At 34.4% G+C, this 25,788-nt stretch overlaps 1 protein-coding gene across 1 annotated transcript in view; it reads left to right on the top strand.

The window, feature by feature from the left end:
- The window catches only part of Dcc (DCC netrin 1 receptor), a 538,940-nt gene that overhangs the window by 18,853 nt on the left and 494,299 nt on the right, over window positions 1-25,788 (top strand). The window contains exons 3-4 of the mRNA XM_051201201.1: window positions 179-329; window positions 1,606-1,742. Of these exons, the coding sequence (XP_051057158.1) occupies window positions 179-329; window positions 1,606-1,742 (288 nt within the window). The remainder of the gene's footprint in view (window positions 1-178; window positions 330-1,605; window positions 1,743-25,788) is intronic.

Raw genomic sequence — 25,788 nt, 5'->3', positions numbered from 1 at the left:
AATGTCAGGTTCCACGTTCTGGGAGTAGAGAAACTCTTTCACAACTTTATCCACAAAAGCTCCCGGCATACTTCTACTTTGCTATCTTTACTCTTCATTATCTTAAATCATAGTGATGACACAAGATTCTAGCTACAATTTTTGATGAGATATATGACACTATGTTTTCTTTTCATAGATCCAGGGCTGCATAGGCAACTCTATTTTCTGCAAAGACCATCCAATGTAGTTGCCACTGAAGGAAAAGATGCTGTCCTGGAGTGTTGTGTTTCTGGCTACCCTCCACCAAGTTTCACCTGGTTACGGGGCGAGGAAGTTATCCAACTGAGGTATTACACTTCCTGATAGTCTCCAAAAGTTCCAGTTTTCTCAAAATAGATATGTTCTCAAATTCTTGACATGATTAATGTATAAAAGATAATTAACCATTGGGAGTCAATGATGAGTAAATAAAGTAAAAGCTGAGGGACTGAGTTAGAGTGATATTGAGATGCAAGGACATTCAGATAATGTCATCACAGGAATGTGATAAGGAGGAGGTAAATCTTATATGTTCATAACACAATGTACATGCACATGCACACTCATGCCTGCACGGGCAGGCACACACACATTACCTAGCTTGTAATGACATTCACTTTATATTACATACACATGTTTACATTTCACAGCCCATACATCAAACCATCCCATGGTATCCCATAGATAGAAACAATCTCTCACTGTCAATTATATTTCAATAATGGTGAAGATAGAAAAGAAAGCATTTCTTCAGTTAAATTTATTGCATGTCAATTTAAGGTTTTCATAGATATCTTAGTTCCAAATGTGCTTCTTATTATCCCAATTAATATAAACATAAGATAATGCTGGAGAACATGGCTCACATTGGATTACCCCAAGATGAATAATTAAGAGAGAGTTAGAAAGTAAGTCCTTAATTGAATGAAATACTAAGCCTAAAACAGGTTTATTAAATGTATCTCACTTAAGAAATTAAGTTCATTGATTAGAATGACTAGTATACCCCCTTTTAACACATTTAATTTCTGTGATGCAATATTGTTTAAATTGTGTCCAATGTAAGTATTTAGGCAACAATAAGACATAGAACACTATTAATGCTGTTTCTGAGGGCATGAACGCAAATTGAAAATCTGGTCACTACTCACTTTGAAATGTGACTTTTTAAATGGTGACTGAGTTATATGTCAGAATAGAAGACATAGATTGCCACTCTGGAGAACCATTTATTTTGCTTTAGAGTTCCTAAAATTTAAAATGATTGAATCATACTAGATTATTTGGAAATTCTTTATTATTAGATTTAGAATAGAAATTTATTATTCTATATATTATTACATTTATTCTATCAGTGTTACATTTAATCTAGTTAATCTTTGAATCAGTGCACAGAACCTCCACATAGAAGTTTACCTTGAATTAATTCTACTTCAGCGAGTGGGATATATGAGATCCTCAGTGACATAGGGATTTTATCTCTTCCTACAATGTATTTGTGAAATTCATCTGCTCTTCTGAAGTCTTGCCTAATGTTCACATATGTTAACTGACCATCTCATTGCATGTGGTTCTATCTTACAGGTCTAAAAAGTATTCATTGTTGGGTGGAAGCAATTTGCTCATCTCTAATGTGACAGATGATGACAGTGGAACCTACACTTGTGTTGTAACATATAAGAATGAGAACATTAGTGCCTCGGCAGAGCTCACTGTCTTGGGTAAGTCAGTGATTGGAGATCAGTTTACATTATACCCTTCAAAATATACCACTGTAACATTTTTAGTGCTTATTGCTGATTGCTTCCCATGTTTATTAGTGTGAAATTGGAAGGTCCCAGTATTCTGTGCATGCTCCTGCTCTGCTTTGATTTATTGCACAAGTGTTAAATGCAGTATCTGAATATTTGCTTATTGATTAAAAGCTACATATATTACTCCTTACTTTAATTATTTTAGTAATGTACTGAAAAGTTTTCCTAAAGTGTTAATGAGCTGGTGTGTTGAATAACAATGAAGACTTCTAGAAATATCTTGTACATAGAAAATAAATGATGAAAAAATGATAGAAATTATATGAGAGTGTATATGAGTTGAGAAGATGATGATACTTGAAATAATGTTTCTGACATTAAATTCATAATGCTGAGAATATTGATTTATTAATATAGAATAACTGTAGGTGTTGTGTTGAAAGTAAACAACTAAAGTCCAATATGTTTAAGGAAAACTTTCATATCAAGAATGAAATTTAAATAGTTTAAGGAACTTGGATGGATTTATGTCCTTCAGGAAGGCTAGAACACCTCCATATTATTGAAAATTAAGAATGGTGACCTGTGGTACCAGGTCAGAAAAATGAATATCTTATCATGGCCTTTGAATTTGTTTTACCTATTTTAACCTCAATTATGTACTTAATATTTTCTTTTTTCTTGCATATGACAAAACATGTTTAGCGGTTTTTACTTTTTCCTATGAATAAGGTCTTTTTGCATTTTCAAAAATAGGAGAAAATCCAGACTGTTTATAAATTATTCTGTATAAGTCAAAAGGTATTAATGACATCAGATGTGCCTATCGGCTAAATTATATCATATAACTATAGCACCCATTTTGTTTTGGACTTTAAAGGGATAGAGAAAAGAATAATTGGTTAGATGGTGGTTTTTGTAATAGAATTGCTTATTTTCTCATCAAAATTTAAATTCTAAAATACAAATGTGCAAATGATATCAATTCTTTGGATTTAAGATACCATTACTTTAGCTAAAATAGTAACTCCTTTCAAGTTGGCAACTATCTAATTTGTACTTCAGTATAGCAAAAAATTAAAGCATTTGTAATGTCAAGGTACAGTGACACATATTGCTGATCAGAAATACTCATATAATGTGATCTCTACTGATCATGTGTATATCACGAGCTCGAATTTAGACTGCTTGTAGATGAAGTCAAGTTTTACAAGAACTCATTAAACTGCAATGCTTTGTTGACTTCAAAATTGACTGTCCATAAGTGCTGATATCTGAGGAAACATTGAAGTCATCTACTATATATCTGTGTAGACATGTGCATCTGTATGTATCTTATATTTCATGAATTGTACCAATTATTATAAAATACCTATATACTTTTTAATGCATTCCTATCTACTCAAGTAGAGAAGCAACAAAACTTCCCATTCTACAGGATATATTTTCTGTCTTCTTAGGAAAACATTTTGGTAACTTGGCATGGTTTCCTCCAGAAAAATCCCATGTCTGCCTAAGCACGTATGGCCACATACACTACAGAATTTCATTATACTAATAGTGACAATGAAAAAGCAATATTTTAAATTCTGCAATATAATCTGAATATATATACTCACATATAGGAAGCCTATAGTTGTGTAAATATGGGCCATGTACATAATAAGGTTATGTTTAATATGCATGAATATTTATATAGCCTATATATATATACATATATACATATATATATGTATATATATATATACATATATATATATATATGAAAATCACATACTGATTGCCAGAATTTTGAAACAATTATTTTTCAAAAGTTTTCCTGTGGGCCGTGTATAGAGATATCACATTAAATAGAAGTGATCACCTTTTCTCTAGTTCTATATAAGTTTAGAAAATGAAGTAGACTAAGACATCTTAAACAACATCTATTCTTTAAATGGCTGGTATTGAGAAAGTAGATTGTAAATTTGTAAGAAAGAAAGGCCTGTCTAGTCTCTAGCATTATGATTTCACTCAAGAGTAGTCTTGTCTGTTGCCTGAAGGTCAGTGGCAGTGGAGAGGAATTTGGTTCCTGTGTTTCCAACAAAGATGTGTAGTGGCAAAAGGCTCTTTTCAACTTCCAGTATAAGCAAGTTGCTTGAGTCTTTTTCCCATTCTAGTACCCTTAGATCTAATAAAAAAGCATTGGTAAAGTGGTGATGTAGCTAGCATCTCCCTAGATGAGTCTGTTTGAGTATAACACATCTTCATAGTGAGGAAGAAGCATGACCCATGCCTATGCTGCTGGGTTTCAGTTCAACTCTATCCAAAGAATGAGTTTGAGACAAATAAGTAACTGTCCCCAAGGAAGGATGCAGGCTGAAGTCTAGTGTATTTGTTCCCACAGCCCCAGACCCAAAGTTAAATATCTTCCTGATCACACACTTCTTAGTTTTTGTTATCTTCTGAAACAGACAGTGAGATAGGTAGTGTGATATATAAGAACCAATTTTGAAATTTTCCAATTCATGATATAATCACACCTAGTAATAAGTAATTGTATTAGAACAATCTCGAGAGAATGAGAGAAAAGGGATGGTAAGGTGTAAAGTTTTTAAAAAGGTATTGTTCTTTGAAAATAAATTTAAAATGGTTTTCATACTCATAGCATATGAAGAGGCAGTAAATATATAATTGGGTTCATGTATTGATGACTCAATTTTAGAACTAGATGCTATGTCAATAATTGTAAAAATAAACAAGACAGTATAAAATTAAACATACTTTATTTAAAAAGAGGACGAAATAAATGATAAACAACTCAGCAAATAAAATGTTTACAAAATAAAGGTGGAACAAAATAAAAGATCCTGAACTTTTTATGTGATGGATAAGACCAATTATTGTTATTTTTAAATTTTCATGATTATTTGTGTTTTGCCTGAATGTATGCCTGTGTCAGAAGCCAAGGAACTGGGATTATTGATAGGTGTGAGGTATCATATGAGTACTGGGAAGTGAACCACAGTTAGTCCTGTAGAAGAGTATCCAATGACCTTAACCACTGGGCCATTTTTCTAGGCTTAATTATAGAGTAAGACCAGTCCTTAAATGACATCCTGCCTAGACAGGCTGCCAGTGAGCAAACAGGTTTGTTTTTCATGGAGATACAATCAACCCTTTCAGCACCAGCCATTTAAAAGAAGATGTTGTTTGAGATGTCTTTGTTTTCTACACTAGCATTGGATTAGAGCAAAGCCCACATTTGCTCCATCCAAGTGAGGTAAATTTTATATTGCAGGATTTGTGTTCTCATTTAAAGAGGAATCATAGCATCCTCTCTCTGTCCCTGTGTATTTTTTGAATATTCCTCTGTATCTTCTTTTAAGTAGTTGAACATTTCATGTTGTTAAACTATGCTTGAAAAGAAACACACACACACAAACACACAGACACACACACACACACACACACACACACACACACACACACACACACACACCTCACAGACCCAGTTGCTAAATACTTATTTATTCATTTCCAAAGGAATGTTGACCTGCCTGAACTCTCATTCACAGTGTAATTTACCTTCCCAATAAAGTGAATCTATCATTTCCTTAACTCAAAATTACCTATTATGGAATCTCCTTTTCTGTGTGGAATTACATTTTCTTTTTAATTTAATTTAAAACTTCATTTTAATTTGTATTTACTAGACATTCACATTTCTAGTTTTGTAAAGTTGAAATCAATTTTTCTTGACATTGAAATATTTATTTAACATGTATCTATGTTTAATAGAAATTCCTTGCAAATAGGAAAGCTGTACTTAGGCTGTGTGTATAGATACTTATCAATTGACAAGGTTTTATTTATAGTCAGTGGCTTCTTAACACCAAATTGTGTATCATTATAAAAAATCTTTACAAAAATCTGCTTAGAGATTACATATTAAATGTGTCATTTGGAAGAATTTTTAATTTTCTTAACAAATATAAGATCTATGTTTATATCATAAGATTTGTGTTTTCATTTCATTTATTTTTGTTTCCAAGAATTCACCATGGTAACTGAGTATACATTTTAATCATCTTTCATAGATATTTTATGACTAATAACTACTACCCAAAACTGGATTTAATAACAAAAGTTGTGGAGTCTGTTGTTACTGCTCTTAGATCTCAAAATGGATGTTCATATTATAAAATGTTTGATATAATGTCAGAATGTCCTAAGATACAGTTAGTATCATTCTACCAGACTGTTTATTTGAAAACAGAATTTATTGCCTTTTAGGAATGTACACAGGGAAAAGAAGGGAATCCTTATTATCAATGTTATTCAAATGTATTTTCCTAACTTTAAAAAATTTAATCATAATTGTAATTTTAATAAGATTAAAGTTCCACAAAAAATATCAACTTGTACTTATAAATCTTTAATCATGCATTTTATCAGACTCTTTTTTTGCTTTCCAACTTGTGATCCTTTGTGAAGATTCACTAGCTTTAGAAGTGAACCTCCCTGAACTTATGACATTTTAAGTTTTCTAAACAACTATATTAAAGTGAATGTTGCTGCCCTTTTCAGTAATTTGAGTCAATAAACATCAAGTATACTTTAAAATGTAGCTTTTACATTGCATTCTGATAAAATGAAAATTGAAAGTTTATAACACAAAGCCAGGGTAACTTTCATTCAATAAAAAGCATAAATAAATTTGCAGATATATTTTAATAATGATCACTTGAAGCTGTATTGATGAATCTACTGATAAATGTCAGTTACATATTTGTGAACTTTTTTTTTGGACATTAACACGGTACTGGACTATAAGAAAGCCAGAAAAGGGTTTGAAACACAGGCTTAATGGATTTCTAATGCAGTTATACAATCCTAAATTGATGTGTCCAATATTTGTAAGGCATTTTAATATTATTTGTAAAACTAGAATCTGTAAATATTTCAGTACTTGATATTGTCTGTGTTTATTTGTATGTTTATTTTTTGTCACTGTGACTGGCATTGTTAGGTTAAAAAAAGATTTATTTGTCCTCAAAGTTTCAGTACTTGCATACTTGTTATTCTGACTTGTGTCTGTAGGGAGAGAGAGGAGAACTTATGGCATGGAGCTTTATACCTCATAGTCATTTAGAAGCAAGAAGTGTTCAGGCACAAGTCATGTCAAAGGCACACCACAAGCAAAGTACTTCCTATGCTATGCCCTGACGTGGCACTACTCCCTCTGTTATGCCCTGCCTTCTACAACATTTCTCTGAAATCACTAATGGATGTCCCATTGATGATGGCAGGACTCTCATGGCTCATTTCTATTAATAGAATTATCAGCTTGGGAATAATCCCTCAGCATATAAGCATATTCAAAACATTCACCATCTCTGTTCTCATAGAAGCAAGATCTGGCCTTAAGGAATACAGTCAGGAAAGGGGACTAAAGAGAAGAATGCTTGACATGTGTTCTCTGAAACTTGTGGTCAGTGTGCATTTTTAGAAATAACTAATACCATGGTTCTTACTTTTTATAAACCTCATTCCATTTTTTCAAGAACTAAGTAATTTTTTCAATCATATATTCAGTGTCTTCTTCCTATAGCATGAGTTATAATCTACTTATAATTTAGAATATCTGTATATCCTTCTCCTCAGCTGTTTATCTTGACCCTCATATATAACTCTGTGTTTACTGTAAGACAAGCCTCAACAAACATACAGGGGATTTGCTACTGTTTCAGCTAAACATTGATCTTGAATCTAAATTTAGTATCTGAATCAATGCAGACACGCATACTGTATGAGGTATTTAATTTCTCATCAATAAAGCATGAATCTTAAAGTGACCTGAATACAGTTCATGACCATGCAGAAGGGCATGGATGGAGAGGTCACTTAGGAAGGGCTCCTCAAATTGAGCTACACACCTGACATATTTTTCAAATTTTCCAGAAAGAACCCTGGAATTATTTTTAAAGTAGTCTGTTTCAATAGGAAATGATAATAAAAGCTTACCAATGTCTATCGATTTTTCTCATGTTTATTTATTTTAACAAATCTCTGGGAATCATAGAATGTGTGTTACAGGGTATTTATAAGGCAAACTTTAAATTTTTTGTTGTTTTTAGCAATTTGGAAGCATGAAACTAAACGTAAGAATTTCTCATGTTTTCTTCGGTATAAGTAGCAATTCTACTTCCCATACAGCTTGAGTTTAGACTTCTCCGGGGTAAATGGAAACTAGCTTAGGATTCTGTGCCTGCAACTGAGAATTTGCCCTTGTCGAGTATGTTCCCCTTATCAGTAAGGACCTGTAGGTCACTCTGTTCAGCTGTGCTAAGCAGGGTGTTCCCTATTAACCTGAGCAGCTCTACCTTACATAGATTCTTATTTAATTAAGGCTTAATGCAGTCACATAGTCACTCAAGAGTGGCTCCCTGAGATTTGTGTCACTGAGGTTTGGTTGTGTGTAGACCTCATTGGATACTTATTTAAATTGAGACAGTGAAAGATTAGTCACTTACCTGTGGCTTTGTGTAGGAGTCAGGATATTTATGAGGCTGAGGTTTATGTGGTGCAATGTAATGTAATGTAACTACAAACTTTCTATCCCAGAAAGATTGAACTCTAACATAACAATAAGAAATACACTAAATTCTTACATAAATGAGATAATCCATTACTGTCATTATCATGTATTAAAATTTATCAAATTTTAATGTACTTTGATATGGTTTGTAGTGCCATAGGTTTGTTTAAACCACCAGCAGCAAAAGCATGTGACTAAAGTGTCCTTGTAGCTGTGATGTCACTAGATGATAGGAATTTTTAAACTTCATTGTAATTTTAGGACCATCTTTATATAATGGTTATAATTGACATAAGTTCTCAATACACACTTATATGCTTATGCTTATGTACATGCATATAATATGTGAATGTGTAAAGATTACTGTTACAGAGGAATGCTGTGCTGAAATAGAAAACTAGTCCAGGCACGGATTACTCTGTTAACACTATGGTTCGATTTTATTTTTACTTTGGATGGCATTTCAGTGCTAAGCACTCTGACATGTGGCTTATTAGCACCCTCACCTGAGCCAGAGAGGTAAGCCTCAATTCCTTCACCTTTAAATGAATGACAATGACTTCCTTGTAAGGTTTGGTGACTACTTAGATATAAGAATTTGAAGGGAAAATATTCAAAACCACAAGGCACAACTTTGAGTGAGCCTAGAAATAAAGTAAAAAGCAAATGAAACAAACAAAAAAAAATGTCTCTTCCAATCCTCAGGAGAAGCCCTAAACTGAGCCACAAAGATTAAGCAAAGGCAAACAAAAGTAAAAATAAATGACCCATTATTAAAACATTCCTTGCAGTCTCCCTTTACCCATTTTGATTTTCATCCACAAAATGTTTACAGCAGTAACTGTCCCTTCATAATTCCCATGAATAGTGGAGGAGTTGACATAATGATATTCTGATGATACACAGGTTGGTTGTTTGCAGTAATCACTAGAAACACAGGCAAATATTAGGGCTGTGGCAGAAGGATGACATCCATTTGTGAGGCATTTTACATTTGCCTTTCTTCCATGCTGCTCACACCCCGCTGTGTCTGCTTCACATCCCAGCTACATAAGAAGATATTTAGACACAGAGACCACACCTTCCTCAACTTGGGGCATACACTTGGATTTTTTTCTTTGGCTCTGCTGAGTTGCAAACATAAGGGATGCTGCAGAATGTGCAACAAAAACACTGTCTAACTCTCCATCAATATATTTTACAAGCTTTTCCACTTTATAGATCATTGTAACAAACTGAGATGTTGCCTCTCTTAGCTCTCAATATGCCTGTATTTGGAGGAAGGACTTTTAGGAGTTAATGAAGGTAAACTAAAATATAAGATGCAACATGTAATTCAGCTGTTGCTTACAAAGGAACTTTCTTATTGTGCAACAAGCAATAACAATTCATCCTAAATACAGAAAGGCATAATGAATAGTTCTTCACACCAGCCTGATCCGATAGCCGTGTCAGTCCAAATAAACACACAGACTTAATATTAAATGTGAAACTGTAAGCCAATGGCTTGGGCTTCTTATTGTCTATCTCTATCTTAATTATTAACCCATAACTACGAATTTATGTATTTCTACATGCTCTTATCTTACCGGAGAAAGCCTGACTTGTGCCCTTTCTTCCCAGGCTCATGTGACAACTCCTCTCTGTCTACACCTCCCAGAATTCTCTTTGTCTGGTAGCTCCACCTAGCCTTCCTGCCTGACCACTAGCCACTAGCCACACAGTGTTTTATTCGTCAACCAATAAGAGAAACATATACAGAATAACATCTCCCACCAGAGAGGTCCTTGTTGTGTATGTAATTGCTCTAGAACTCAAGAATATCTTACAATATAAAGCTGTTGAATTATCTCCACACATCCCGTCACTCAGATAATTAACAGGTCTATTAACAATGAGCTTGATAAAGTATTACTTATTTAAAATTCAGATTATCTAAAATATAGGAAAAATTATCTGGTGTGGCCATTTTCAGTGCTTTTATCTCCTACAGAAAGCTTAATATCCTAGTAAATTTTGATGTACATAGGTTCTGGCACATAGGTGTCATTTGGTAGTTACAGGACTACAATGAGCCTCAAAATAAAATTTTAAATATAATGGGAAAAAAAAACATCAAGTATAAGGTACAAAAATCTCATCCAAAAGAATGTCCTATAAAATGAAGAGATGCTAGTCATGCCTGTTCCTCATGTGAGCATACACCAGGAGGTCACATACAGACTCATAGAAAAGGCATCTTCGATGTGAGGATAAAGGGAGTCCTCAATGGGAACCTCCCCTATAGCCACCATGAGCTTGGACTTCTCAGATTTCCAACTGTGAGGAATACATTTTTTCTTGCCCAAGGTACTCAAAATCATGCTAACACAACCATTGATATGTCAGTAGACCTTGTACTGTATTATTAAAATGATCCTTTTATCACATTTGGAAATCATAAATGACACAGGACAACATTTTTCAGTCAGGCTTACACACTGGCTGGAAGGCAATGCTAGGGTTTCAGGAATATGAACCCATCCTTGCTACCACAGGCAAAAATTTATTTCTTATGGAAATGGATATTTAATTTGTTGTTTTAATAATTATAAAGGTCTTAAATAATATTGTCCTTGCCTCTTAGTTACAATTTAAATTTATTTAGCAATTATAAAGTATGGTGAACTATGAAGTTTTTTTATCTTATATTAAAAATACATATTCTAATATTAATATATTATTAATTAAAATGGTACTTATTTATTTTCTACATTATTCTTAGATATGCAGTATGAATTCACTTTACCATATAAAAGCCCTGGGGAGCAAAAAGGGGTGGGAGCTGGGGGGGGCAGAGGAGGAGGGGAGGGTGAGGCAACTAGGATTGGTATGTAAAACAAGAAGCTAGTTTCAAATTTAAATAAAAATATCATAAAAGAAAGAAAACAGATAAAATAAGCATATATAACTTTGCATGCTATCATCAACTTCTAGATATTTCTCAAGAAAAAAAAAGGAATGTTGATAATTCAAAGTTGATATATTATCCTTCAGTCTTTTCCTGTGTTCTCTTCTATCATTTTTAATGAAACACATTTAATGAGGCATTAGGTGATTCTTGAGCACATATATTTGATCAAGCAGAGGTTGAGTCATTGAAATACCTGTGGAAAATTTAAGAGTTCCATATCTTCCTGTATTAAGTACTTACTCTTTTAATTTGGTTTCAGGCTTAGTGTGTTGATGTTGGCCATAAATGGGAAAAGGTTATCACAGAATGAATTAGCATAATATTTATTTTTCCATTATTACATGTGATGTCTCATTTAAATGGAGTTTACCTGAATTCACACCACTGCCTTTGCCTGCATAATAGTCCCTAAATTTCATTTGTGTCTACTTTGTCCTTATTGTCATCGTGGAGCTTAATGATTATATACTCATAGACAGGACTTCTTAGGGTCATTTGTACTAATGATTCTTCATTGCTGCCAAGGAGATATGGAGTGTTGTGTTCACAGAACACAGAAAGTGACCTAAAATCATCTATGTGGTGCTTCTGTCATTACTCTTTAGTTTCTCTTCTTGACTCCTTATTGTACTAAAATCATCATTACCAACAGGCAAACTCTGGTCTCTAATAATATCTAAAGAATTCTTTTAAATGTACATGGGTTAGGAGAAGCAAAGTTATATATCAGGCTTTGCTCAAAAATGTTTAGTATTATTACTACTTCCAGTTAGTTGTGTAAATGCTATTTGTATTAGAGGTAGGATTTAACTATGAAAAATATCTACTTTGACATAAGACTGTGTGCTGATGTTCAACTCTTTCCCCTTCTTTTCAGAACTCCAATTTTGACAGTGATTTTCATGTATTCTGGATATCTTTTAATCCACGTTTTTTCTTCTTAGATAGATAAGGGAGGAGGAGGTCCCAAAGGAAAAGATAGATGCTGCAGATTATGAGAAAACATAGAATAGGTAATCTAGAGTATGATTGTAATTACTTCTAGCAATTTAAGTAAGGTAAATTGACCATCTGTGGCTGACAAGATCAGCTGAGAGCAGTAGAAAGCTGCCTATAGACCATTTGATGCTGCTTGAGTTGTCCAGAAGCACTCAGACCATGTGTTGTCCCAGAAGGAGATTGACTGCAATAAGATTCAAACTCAATGAAATGCTGATGTTTTAATCATAGCTATTAAAGGTTAACATCACTAGTGCCTGGTATTTTTACCATTCAGACAGTGAATTCTTTCTAGACACTACTTTACATTATTAACTTTTTTACGTATCATGTTCCTGATACTTAGGTATAACTATTATTTTATATAGTAAGGTTGTGAACTTATTTTATTGTAACTCTCATGTTTGAATGGATAATTACTGGAATACATGGTTTTGCTTTTAAAGTGTATCATTCAATGGTTTCCAATGTAAGCACAGTTGCGTATCTATACATATATGATATCTGGATATCATATACACATACACATATGCATGTATATACATAGAGTTAATTTTAGGATGTCTTAATCACCTCAAAAGAAACTGCATGGTCTCCAGCATTATCCTGCTGTTCTCATCTCCTGCCAACCCAGCATCTCTAAAACTACCCCTTATCTATGTCCCATCTCTGCAAATTTCCCTGCTTAAGACATTTCATTTACATGAAATTACAGAATTCTGTTTGCTTGGTACTACTCATTTCATTAGCATAATATTTCAAGGTTCACCCTTGTTGAAGCATATAGTAAAATGTTATTTCTTTTTGTGGCTAATTAGTATTCCATTGTATGAATACAACATATTTTATTTATATGTTTACCAGTGTATGTGCACTTAGATTAGCCTCACCTTTTATTTATATGAATAATTCTGCTTTATAAATATGTGTAAAATTTTCAGTGCAGATCTCTGTTTTCAATTTTCATATGTATGTATACCCATGAGTGAAATTTTTTGTCTTTATATTAATTCTGTGTTTCAAGATTTGATAACTATTTCCCAAAATTAAAGTATAATTTTCCATAACACCAGAAGAGCAAGGATGTTGCTGATTCTCTACATTAATTCCAACACACTGACCTTAGTTAGTTAATGGTGATTCTGCCATTCTTGAATGCAGGACATGGTATTTTTTTATTTGCATTTCCTTGCTGACAAATAATGTAGAGTATATTTTCTTGGGATCAAGCATTTGCCATTTGTGTAGTTCATCTTTCTTAGAGAAGAGCCCATCTAAATGTTTTACTCAAATTTTAATTTGTCATTCATTACCAAGTTTAAATTCTTCATGGATATGTATGTGTGGGGGGATAAGGTTTGCCTGACTTAATTAACTAAATGAACAGATAAATAAATAAAAAAGTAGAACAAATAAATATAAATACAAATATAATTGATTTAGAAAAAAAAAAAAAAAAAAGCAAACAAGACCCAGCCGTAATTGTGATCTGGTTTGCAACTGAGGGTTCTCGAAGCCCTGGCCTCCATCCTCTGAGTACTTCATAAACTAGGTGTGCTGTCCCATGCCTGAAATCCCAGTGCTCAGGAGTTGGAAAGAGGAGGATCAGGCCCTCTGACAAGATGATCCCCACTTTGGATATATGTTCTAAGTATCTATCTGGTAGGAATGTGGAACATGTGTGGTATGTGTTGTTCCTGCCTAAACTGACCTGGGCCATATGTGCACTCTGGCTTGTACCTAGTGCTTCAAGTGATCTTTTCCCTTCACATGCTCCTTATTAATTATTCTGTTAATGCCACACGAGTTGATTAATAGTTCCTACAAATCTTAACAGTGAATTCCAATCACACAAAGCTTTAAGTAATTCTAAAAGAGATGGACTGCCTTACGGACTACAGCCAGGATTTCTGAATCTTCTTCGAATCCCCCATGACAGTGCCCCTTACCAGGAGGAAGTAGTTTGGAAAGAACGACGTCCAAATTCCCAAATATTGTCTATAAATGTCTGTTTTCATTTAAATGGGCTTGGTTATATAAAATAAAAACAAATTTATACAGAAAAAATGACATCTTAGTCATTTCAAAACCCTTCTATTGTACATGCTAGTGGGAAGGATTTTGAATTTGAGATCTATGTCAAGTTTGTCCCTTTTTATATCTGATTTTAGATATTTATTCTAACTGTTATATACTTGTAATATAGTGCTATGTATGCAGTGATCTGGATGATTCTGTCCCCCAGCTGTGTTGGGTGAAGGTGTGGTTTTTGGAGATGATTTTATTTGAAAAGTAAATCTTCATAATTCAGATTAGTGGCCTTTGTAAAAGATACCAAATTGTGCTAGCTGGTTCCTTCTCCCGAGTGAAGGGTCAGTGAAACCATGCTCATCTGCAGCCTGAAAAAAAATGGCCTACATTAGAACCCAGCCATGATCTTGGACTTCTGTCCTCTGTGATAATTTTTTTTCTGTTTCTTATCAGTTAATCATTTAGTGATAGCAGAACAAAGAAACAACTTTCTTTTGATCAAAGAGCTCTTTGTAAACAATTTTCAGACTTCAAGCCATTGATCTCATTTAGTTTATAGTCTCCTATACTTCAGCTGTTACTATGTATAAACTTTTAACTGCACTATAATTAAGAAGGGACAATGTGTCCTTAATTCTGATATAAAGATTATTATATTTATTTCTTGTGAAACACTACTTTGGTAATAGTATGTGTCTAAATAAAACAGCAAAATTAGAGCAATATCTAATGAATATTTAAGGTTAAGTATTCATGTTCATCCTGTTTGTTATTAAATATTCTTAACAAAATCAACAATAACAGCAAACATGACAAAAACAAACAAGCAAACAAAAAACCTAAAGGTCTCTATGGTTGAAAATTGGATTTTTTTATTTTTTTTATTTTTTTATTTATTTTTTTTTTTGTCTAATCAGTGTTAAAGATATATGCACTACAGATCTTCCCAGACAGTCCAACAGGCTGAAGATTAGGAAATGTTTTGTGTAATGACAAGTGACAAAAGTTCTGGAATTAAACCTAGTATTTGCCTAAATTTAGACAGTAACAACAGGCTACAGGTGAGGAATCTGCAGTATCAGCAGGAAAGATACACTAATTTAGTTCATACTTAATTGCAACTTACTGTACGATTTCTATGGAAATTGCCTGCCTAGCTAACAGGTGCATTTTATCACAGTTAATAGGTATAGCCACTTCTTTGTTCTTGCAGATCAGGTGCATGAACAAATTCTATAAGAAACAACATGATACCATTTTAATCACATCACAAAACTTCCTTCCTCCTAAGAAAAATAAACATAGCATCTGCCTATTTGCATCTGTCCTTTTCAGAGGAGCAGCAATAAGAAAAATTAGTCCAAGGGATGAAATTACATAATTTGATTTTCCCTCAGTATATTCCTACTGACATTTGAGGAGTTAGTGAATCAACTGCTGGGTGTTCAGTAATAACACTTTATCACACATTTACAGTGCATGAAAAACAAAGAAATTTTTTCATGAACTTGGGATTTTGTGTGAGTGTGGCTCCTTGAAGGTTGGTTATCCAGATAGAAGCAAGTTTGTGCAAATAGTATTATATGTCTCCTGTAACATGGTAATTAAGCTTGCCAGATACTTTGGGAATTAAGTCTACACTGAGTCATTATGTAGATATATGCAGGAAGGGAGATTGAAAGAAGGGACATTTTCGTAGTTTTATTTTTAACATAATAATAAAGTTTCGGTTTCACCTTACCTAATCCAACTGACTGTCCTAGAGGGATATATTGTTTTCTAATCTGTGCCCTTTGGTTTTCTTCTGTTGGATTGGATGTTTTCTGGATACTCTATGATGATCAGGATCGAAGAAATAGCTTCAGTCTGTTTCCTATTTTGCACACAGTCTACATCTCCTCCTCCTGCCACCATATTTGCCTTGATATGCTACCATAATATTCCAGTGTTCCCTTGAGGATGTCCTTGGATAAGAGTCTGTGAATGCATTGGCCTTTATGATAGGCCAATGAGATCTCTGAAGTTCAGGCTCAGTGAAGTAGTGTTCAAGGAAGGTCCATTTCCATATCCAAGAGAGAGAGAGAGCAGACACTGCTTAAGTAGCCTTGTTTACATGTAGCAAGCACCTTCCCCTATTGATCAATCTTTCTATTCCTTGCCTTTTCTTTTCTTTTGTGTTATTGTTGTTATTTAAACTCATATAGCAAAATTATTAGGTCTTATGTCCATAAACATGATTGTATGCCTGAACTAAAGGGATCTTACTATTACCTGATATTTTAGAATAACTCAAGGAAGAGAAAAATTGTTAACAACAAAAATATTAGAGATTATTCAGGATAGACAATATAGGTAGAGTTTGTAAGATTTGTCATATATGGTCACTGACACATATATGAGTTATGGAAATGGATTTCAGGATATTAATGAGAAACTAATGATGTTTTGTGGTTAAATTTGCTGTATTACTTGTGGCTTGACACAAACTATGGTATAGTACATATGAAATATTATAAAAAGGTATGATATTGAAATTGTGCTATAATATTGTGGGATTTATTGAGAAAATTTAAAAATCATGCTAACATTATTTGCGCTTATGGAACACTATGGAAAATATTAAAATTGTAAGTTATTAAGAAAATCATAAAGAAAATAAACATACACAATTAAGTCAGCTTCTGATAAAAAATAAACTATTATGCATGTATATAACAAAAATGAAAGCTCTCAGAAAAAGTAAACAGAGTCTGAGTTTATGAATAAGGATTCTCAGTATAATAATATATTGACTGTAGGCATCAGATTTAAGACCTCTTATTTCAAATTCCCAACTATAAAACCAGAAAAGCCCAACCATCAAGATCTACTTCAAAACTGCCAGCACTTCCTCATTCTAATTTCCTTCCCCCTAAACTTGGCAGTTCCCATTTGTTACTTTGACCTGTCCTGCATCCTTTTATTTTGTATCTCCTCTGCTCTTGCTTGACTGAAGCCCAACTTCACTCACATTAATCAGTGTGGAAGAATCTTCTTAAAACTTAAAATTGTCTTGACCTTTCCAATTTTCTCAAACTAAAATCTCCTTTACACATCCTTCCAATGCCTATTGGATTTATCTTTCTAACCTGGCCCCTTTCAACTTTTTTCCTTAGGCTCTGATGTCATGGATCATGCATTTTTCTTAAACATGACAAATTATTATGGTTCCTAGAGCATTTGTGTGGAGAGCTTCCAATGTCTGAAATTCTCCTCTTTCATCTTTTATTCAAGGTTCAGTTCTCTTCCTGTCACAGCCAAAATACTGGCTTCTCAGGTTTTTTGTTTGTTTTTGTTTTAATCTTCTTCCTATGATGCTGTTCTTTTTCTTTCATGGTTCTTGAGATAATCTGCTATTGCATACCTACCCATTTGTTGTCATTTCCTGATTCCAGTGAAGTGTAAACTCCACTGAGATAGAGATCTCAACACTTTATGAACTATGATATCCATAGAAGCAAACAATCTATTGAATTAATAATATGGATCATTCATTGTCCATATTGATATTCTAACAATTCACATTTATTGAACACTGTATATGCTGATACATGGGCATTATGTAGCAGTTTCGCTAATCTATGAGGATGATGCTGTTTTTATCTTCATTTATTCTTTCTAAAGAGGGGTAATTGAAATTTGTTATCATTGGTATATAGTGTTTGAGGTCTGAGTAAGCTAGAAATTAAATTCGAGACTTTGTTTCTGAGTTTTCTGTGGGTAAATAAATAGTATTAGTATTTGAGCATAAGTTAGGACTAACCCCAAATGAGAATTTCAACTCATGGTGAATAGTAATAGTGACTGGAAGCATGTATTCACAGAGAAAGTGACAGGTCACTTTATTTGCAGGGAGATATCTCTATATTTTTGAGAAGATGCTAAAACTATTCAAATAAATTATTAGACAATTTTACAAGGGCAATTAGGTTAATTGTATGGATGAACAAATTAATAGGGAGTTTTGGGCTATGGAAAGCATACCCTAGAAATAGCATGCAAAAATATGTTGACAAAGTCAAGTGCTACATGATATACTACTATTTGTTTATAGGGGAAAAATACTATCTAAATCCAAGTCAACAAGCTATTGAAGATAGTCTGTTAAACCAGCATTGAATTGCAATTGAACAATTCAAACAGCTAGCAAAGATTACCATTCTAAAATAAGATGAACAACAGGGTTACATGATTTGTTAGATTTTTGATTAGAAATAATCATATGTTTGTATTTGGAGGTCAAAATTCTGTGTGTGACACTCTGATAAAGCCTCAATGATTTACGGTGATTACTAAAGGAATAAAATAACAAGACTAGGTGAGATATTATCAGTATAGCAAAGGCAATGAGTGAACAGGAATATAATGAAGTTCATGTTCTTGAAGGATATTCTTAAGTAGAATCTGAGCTTAGATAAAACATTAAAGAATATGCTACCAGAATAAATCTCCTCAAGCTTGGAAGCAATTTTATAACAAAAATAAAAAATAAATAAAAAAGAAAGAAGAGGGCTTTTATTGTTTACCTGACAATAAATATAATCCTATTGTTTTCCAGAAGCCCTCAAACTTGAATACAATAAGGAATAAAATAACTAGGTATTTATGAAAGGGGAAGAATTGACTACTCTATTTCTTTTGTTATTTCTGTTGCAAAGAAAAAAACTACCTTCCATACCTGTACTCTACCCAGGGTAGGCAGGTCATGGGCATAATGTAGAGATGTTTTTGAAACATAATAGTTTAAACCCTACTCAAGACCTACTGAAAATGAAGTCAGAAGTCTTAACAGATGTTTTTCTTTTGGGTGATTCTGATAAAGAAATTCTGGAATATAAAATAGTCCAAGTGTTATTTAAGCATGGGACAAACTACAAGACATAGCCATGGTCTCTTGGACATTTATGTATTACAGAATAATGGGATATTCAGGATTATAAATGTGAATACTAAAGATGCATTTCCATTGCCTTTTTATATTAGTTCAGCATATTTAGAAGATAGATAAGCTATGAAATATATCTTAGATAGATTTTCATTTCCCATGTGGGCATTTGCAGTGGTTATTTAGATATCAAAACCAATATGATTGCTAGAACATTAAATGTACTTGTATAGTTAAGTGACTATGTTATTGCATTCTCTCATGTACAAATGGAAAATTCTCACATGGTCTCCCTCACAAGCTGTCTACCACTTGAGGAAACTGTCAAACCAAAGTCCAAATGTGGCTTTAAGACAATTTATTTATTATTATTATTATTATTATTATTATTATTATTATTATTATTATCATTAGTAGTAGTAGTAGTAGCAGCAGCAGCAGCAGCAGTAGTATTGTCCTTGGATGGTCTAGTACGTAGAAATAGATTAAATTTCTGAACTGAACATTCAAATGAGTTATTTGGGGAGAACATCCTAAATTTCTCTTGAATAGCAGAAGTCATACACTTTTAAGTTCCTTCCTAATTATAATTGACCAGAGATGAAAAGCAACTTCTTTTCTATGAGGTATGTAAACTGTGCAGGCTATGGGTTCCAGACAGCTTTATTCTAAGTTTATCTGACATTTCACAACATAAGACTCAATGTATCTATCACCTCTTCTGGAACACCCTTTCTCTCTAGATAGGTTTCTTAAACCTAACCTCATTACTACTACATCAATTAAAGATTTACAGCTCAACATCTATAATGATTAATTGCTCCCAATTTTACTATTCTTTGTCCCACTGGACAGCTGGTTTCTGATGAACTGAGACCTTCCTCTTCATCCATCTATGGAATACCAGTGATCAGCACCTTGGGTTACAGTGAAGTAATTATTGAACAGTGAAACTGATTATCGTTTTTATAAACTATGTCAGAGGAAGAGAACATAAGCCCTACTCTCTTTATAGAACTATTGTCACAATAATGCTGTGTGAACACCTAAATTAAAGTTCTGTGACTTAGAGCAACAATCACTTATTCTCAAGGTCATAATTCTTTAGGTTCATGAGAACTTTTGAGGGTTTCAATGATTGAGATTGCAGTTTAGATTTAGTCCTGTTCCATGTACATGTGTGTGCAAAAGAGTTCACATTCCCACTACTGCAAAGTTAATTGCAGAAATGTAATAGAACCCCATTGTATAAACCTATATCAAGCTCTGCTCATATTATCTTTTAGCACCTACATTGGGTGCACGGGAAGTCCCAGAGGCAGAAATTACCTTCTGCACACCTTGAAACTGTTGATATGAAAAACTAGTCACGATCTAATCCAGAGATACTGGAGGTTTATAGTGAGACACTTGTATCTGGTGTGACATATAAGGAAACACCAAAAGAGGAATCTGATCATGAGCTTCAGCTCACTCACCCACATCTTAGTACCAGATGTCTTGTGTTAATTTCCTCAAATTGGCTTTAGGTGCTGTTTTCCTGTGCTAGCAGGCACTCTTGAATAACTTCTCAAAAACTTAACAATAAGTGTCACAGTAAATAAGAACCCAGAGACAGATATTGGGGTTCAAGCAGAAGATCAGAAAAACAAAGAAGATGTCACTATATCTTACCTCTATCTCAGGCTAAAAGAGATGATAAACACACAAGCTTTTCTTTTTTTCTTTATTTTATTTATATTTATTTTACATGTCAATCCCAGTTCCCTCACTCTCCCTCCCTCCTTCCCTTCCTCCCTCTTATCCTCTTTACCCCCCTGACATGCACCCTGATCACCCTCCCCTCCCATCCCCCCACCCCATTCCACAGGTAGGGCTATGCCTTCCAGGTGGGGTCATGCAAATCTATCAAGTCATTTGAAGTAGGGGGATGTGTCCACAAGGACCTTTTGTGCACCAGGAATACATCCTGGTTCCACTGTCTGAGGTCCCTTAGACTGCTCAGTCCTTCTGGCTGAGACCCATATTCAGGGGTTCTGAGTCAGTCCCATGCTGGATTCCCAGCTATCAGTCTGGGGGGGAAAGGCCCATTAGCTCCTCCTTGTTCAGGTCAGCTGTCTTTATGTGTTTCTGCAACCTGGTCTTGTCCTCTCTCTCTGTATCTGGATTCTAGTTTGACTCAGTGTTTATTATGGGTGTTTGCTTCTGTTTCCAACAAGTACTAGATCATGTCTCCATGACGGTGGATAAGTTAGTAGTTCATCTCACTATAAGGGAAGAACATTTATGGTAGCCTTTCCACAGTTGCTCAAATAGTTAGTTGGAGTCAGTCTTGTAGGTCTCTATACCTTTCTTTAGGTTCAGTTTTCTCTTCAAACCAATAATGGCTTCCTCTTTTATGTTCTCTCTCTTTCTCTCTCTCTCTCCTGTCTTCTATTCCTACCCTGACTCAATCTTCCTAGTTGCACGTGCATTCGTCTTCTCCACTTCTCTTTCTCCTACTTCATTCTCCACTAATTCCCCTAATTCCCATGTGCTCTGGGGGACTTGTCCCTTCCCCCTTTTGTGAGGGACCTTATATGAATCTCCTAGAATACACGCTGTATCCTAGTTCCTCTTGTGGTGTGAATTATAGGCTGGTGATCCTTTGCTCTAGGTCTAAAATCCATATATGAGCGAGTACATACCATGTTCCTCTTTTTGTGACTGGGTTGCCTCATTCCGGATGGTTTCTTCAAGTTACATCCATTTGCCTGCGAATTTCAAGATTCCATTATTTTTTCTACAGAGTAGTATTCCATTGTGTAGATGTGCCACATCTTCATTATCCATTCTTCAGTTGAGGGGCATCTAGGTTGCTTCCTGGTTCTTGCTATTACAAATAATGCTGCTATGAACATAGTTGAGCACATGTCTTTGTTGCATGGATGTGGATCTTTTGGGTATATGCCTAAGAGGAGGAATTTCCAGGTCCTGTGGTGAACTAATTTCCATTTTCCTGAGGAATCACCATACTGATCTCCAAAATGGCTGTAGGAGTTTGCACTCCCACCAGCAGTGGGGGAGTGTTCCCCTTTCTTCACAACCTCTCCAGCATTAAGTTGTCATTGGTGTTTCTAATTTTAGCCATTCTGGCAGGAGTAAGATGCTATCTCAAAGTTGTTTTAATTTGCATTTGCATGATAGCTAAGGATGTTGACCACTTTCTTAAGTATCTTTCAGCCTTTTTTATTTCCTCTATTGAGAATTCTTTCTTCAGTTCTGTATCCCATTTTTAATAGGGTTATTTGGTGTTTTGTTGACTAGCTTATTGAGTTCTTTGGATTTTTTGGAGATCAGCCCTTTGTCAGATGTAGGATTGGTAAAAATCTTTTCCCAGTCTGTGGGCTGTTTGGTCTTGTCAACTGTCCTTTGCCTTACAGAAGCTTCTAAGTTTGAGACCTCAACATAAATCCAGCCACACTGGAGAAAGTAGGAGGTACCCTTGGACAAATTGGTATAGGAGACTACTTCCTGAACATAACTCCAATAGAACAGACACTGAGATTAACAATTAATAAGTGAAATGCACAAGCTTTTCACCAAGTCTCGAACTGCTCCCTCCCTCCAGCATGGCTGGAGAATCCTCAGACTGAATTCCTTCCTATCCTCAATGTGGCTGGAGAATGAATGTTACCTCTGAGAACTTGCTCCTGCCTTATACACCTCCTTAATGCTGGGAATAAATGAATGTGATTCCAGGTGCTAAAATCAAAGGCATTAGCTCTGAGCTCTGTTACTCTTCACTCTTGTGTAGACCATAGTGGACTTGAACTCAACACTTGAACTCTTAGTTCTGAGTCCTGGGATGAATGGTGTGTACCACCACTGCCTGATCTCTATAACTTGATGGTGACTTTGCTTTCTGAATCCTCTGGCAAGTGTTAATAAATCATAAATATCACCACATAAATGCTCAGTCCTTAGCTCAGGCTTATTATTAACTATCTCATACAACTTAAATTAATTCATTTTTATAATCTATGTATTGCCACACAGCTTGTGACTTTACCTATCCTTCAGCATGTCTTACTTCCCCTTTGTCTTGCTGGCAACTCCTCTGAATCCATACGCCTTCTTCCCAGTGTCTTTAGTTTAGTTGTCGCTTCCATACTTCCTGCTTGGTTACTGGTCAATCAGCTTTTTATTAAACCAATCCAAGTGACAAGATGTCACAGTGTATAAAAGGATTAGTCCACAGCAATTGGCCTCAGCTAATATCCTAACCCGTGTCAGCTACAAAAGTGTTCTTTCAATTGTCTTAATTGTGTTAGTATGGTTATTTATATAGAGACATTCTGGAAATTCAAGTACTTATAGGTTTTAAAAATATGTAATTTAAGAGATTACCACAAAAGTCTTTAAGGCATATACTTTTTAATATGAAATAATTTGCAAAAAGTAAATTATATGCAATAACATTCTACCAGAGGCCTTTTAGAAAAGTGTGTATTGCTCTTAAATAGAGTTGTGTTTTCTATTAATCAGTTCTTTATATTTTCCAAATTTGAATGTTTAGCAATAAGAATGGACACCCTAGATTTAGGTCCAGAAGATAGGTAACCAGCAATATTTTTCTATCTACTTAGGACTTTTATGTGACTCATTAAGCAACTTGGTAACCATAGGCAGCCAACTGTTTCTGGGTTGGATAGGTCAATGAGAAGTAATCACTGTATGACATTAGTCATTAGATTAATATTTTACTTTTCATCATGGAATCTTCCAAATCCTGAATCCTATAGTATAGGCATTCTGTTATTTTAGCCTATAATTGTTCTAAAAGCTGTGTTGTTTCTCTTTAATTATCTCATTAATAAACACCACATTCACTGAGGGCTGACTTAGAGCTGAATCTGTGTTTGATATACTGTCTCTTTAAGACTTTATTTTTATATTTGCTTGACCATCACCTATTTTATAGGGAACAAAACTAAGTCCCATAGAGGTCAGATTAATCACCCTTCACAAACACATATACTGGCCAAATCAAGAATAGAAGTGAGTTCAACCCAAAGCCACACCATTTTCTCTTATTAAAAACTGTCTCAAGTAGTGACACTTTTCATCTTTGATTCAGGAACCATCACCAATTAACACTCTTAAGGTTTTAATCCCTGATGTAGTGATTGCCAAATCCTATCTGTTTAGTTGTAAAACTATGATTAATAGCCATTGTCCTGTGCGAACTGTGTCACAGCAGTGAAATTTCGTACAGAAAGGAGAGTGGAGCTCACAGCACAAGCTTCTGTGAACATGCTGTTAGTACTGTGAGATCTGGGGCTGCTGTAATGACTTGTTTGCATCTAACAGTAACCTAGAAGAACCCTTGTTTTGATTTGACATTTTTCAAAACTAGGCAAAAAGTAAACACACAAAAACCACATGGGATAAAAAAGAAGGAAAAAGCATTTCTGAGAATAGAATTCTTCCACCTTTTACTTAAGGGAAGCATAAGCCCTAATGGAACCAGATAATATATATATAAAATCATCCACTCATTCTTTGTACTAAGGTGTTAATTGTGGTCATACTACATAAGAGGGGTTCACAGAGCATTCCTTAATAAGACCCAGAGACTGACACTGTATCAGTCAAGGACACAGAATATTTTTTTCTCTGAACATTTTGACAGTAGTCGATTTTGTTTTCACGTCTAGAACTTCATTTACAAATTTGGTAACAAAATATAAGGTATTCGTGATGCTCTTTTTCAAAGCCTTCCCTCCTATGTTATTTTGAGCTGGTATCTGTATCATAGGAACAAGAACTAGAGGACAAAAATCCCAGCTTTAGGAGACATGCCTCCAACTTGACAAGCAAGTCTGTGGACCTACTTGCTCAGGAACTTGCTAGCTATGGGTACAGCAGGGTGATTTCCATTCTCAGATAAATAAAGCTGTCCTAATCACTCAGTTTTATTTGTGGGAATATTATGATTTTTACATTAATGCAATGATGTTTTCCCATTGGTAGTCTTATATTACTCATTCACTCATTTCTTCCCACCAGTTATCACTATGATATGGTCTTAACTGGAAGTTTCTCAGAAACCTGATTTTATGGAAAACAAGTTCATTTTCCTGCCTGTTTTTAAACACTATCTATTCTATGCTAACTCACCAACGGTCAGGCTCCAATATGTCCATGTTCACTCAGTAGCACTTACTGATGATTTTTTATTTTTGTCTTTGCACTCCATTGAAGCCATCATCATGTCCCTACAAATACCAGTTTTATTTAGCAACTGAATATTATTGGGTGGCAGGAATCTTCAACAAGCTCATTTAGATAAGATATATACAGTGCGTGTAGTTCTCAAATATGTTCAAAGTGATTCAATGTGGCCATTTCAAAGAACAAATAAACTTTTAGCAGATTCCTGAAAACTACCCACTTGTTATACTTGTGAATATCAACATATCATGAACATATTCTCCTCTTCGTTGATAACTTACAGGCAGGAGCTAATTAACTTTTACTACAA

Source organism: Phodopus roborovskii, unplaced genomic scaffold (assembly GCF_943737965.1).
Source record: "Phodopus roborovskii unplaced genomic scaffold, PHOROB, whole genome shotgun sequence".
Classification (NCBI taxonomy): domain Eukaryota; kingdom Metazoa; phylum Chordata; class Mammalia; order Rodentia; family Cricetidae; genus Phodopus; species Phodopus roborovskii.
The sequence above is the reverse complement of the archived record's forward strand: the minus strand, read 5'-3'. Positions and strand labels throughout refer to the sequence as shown.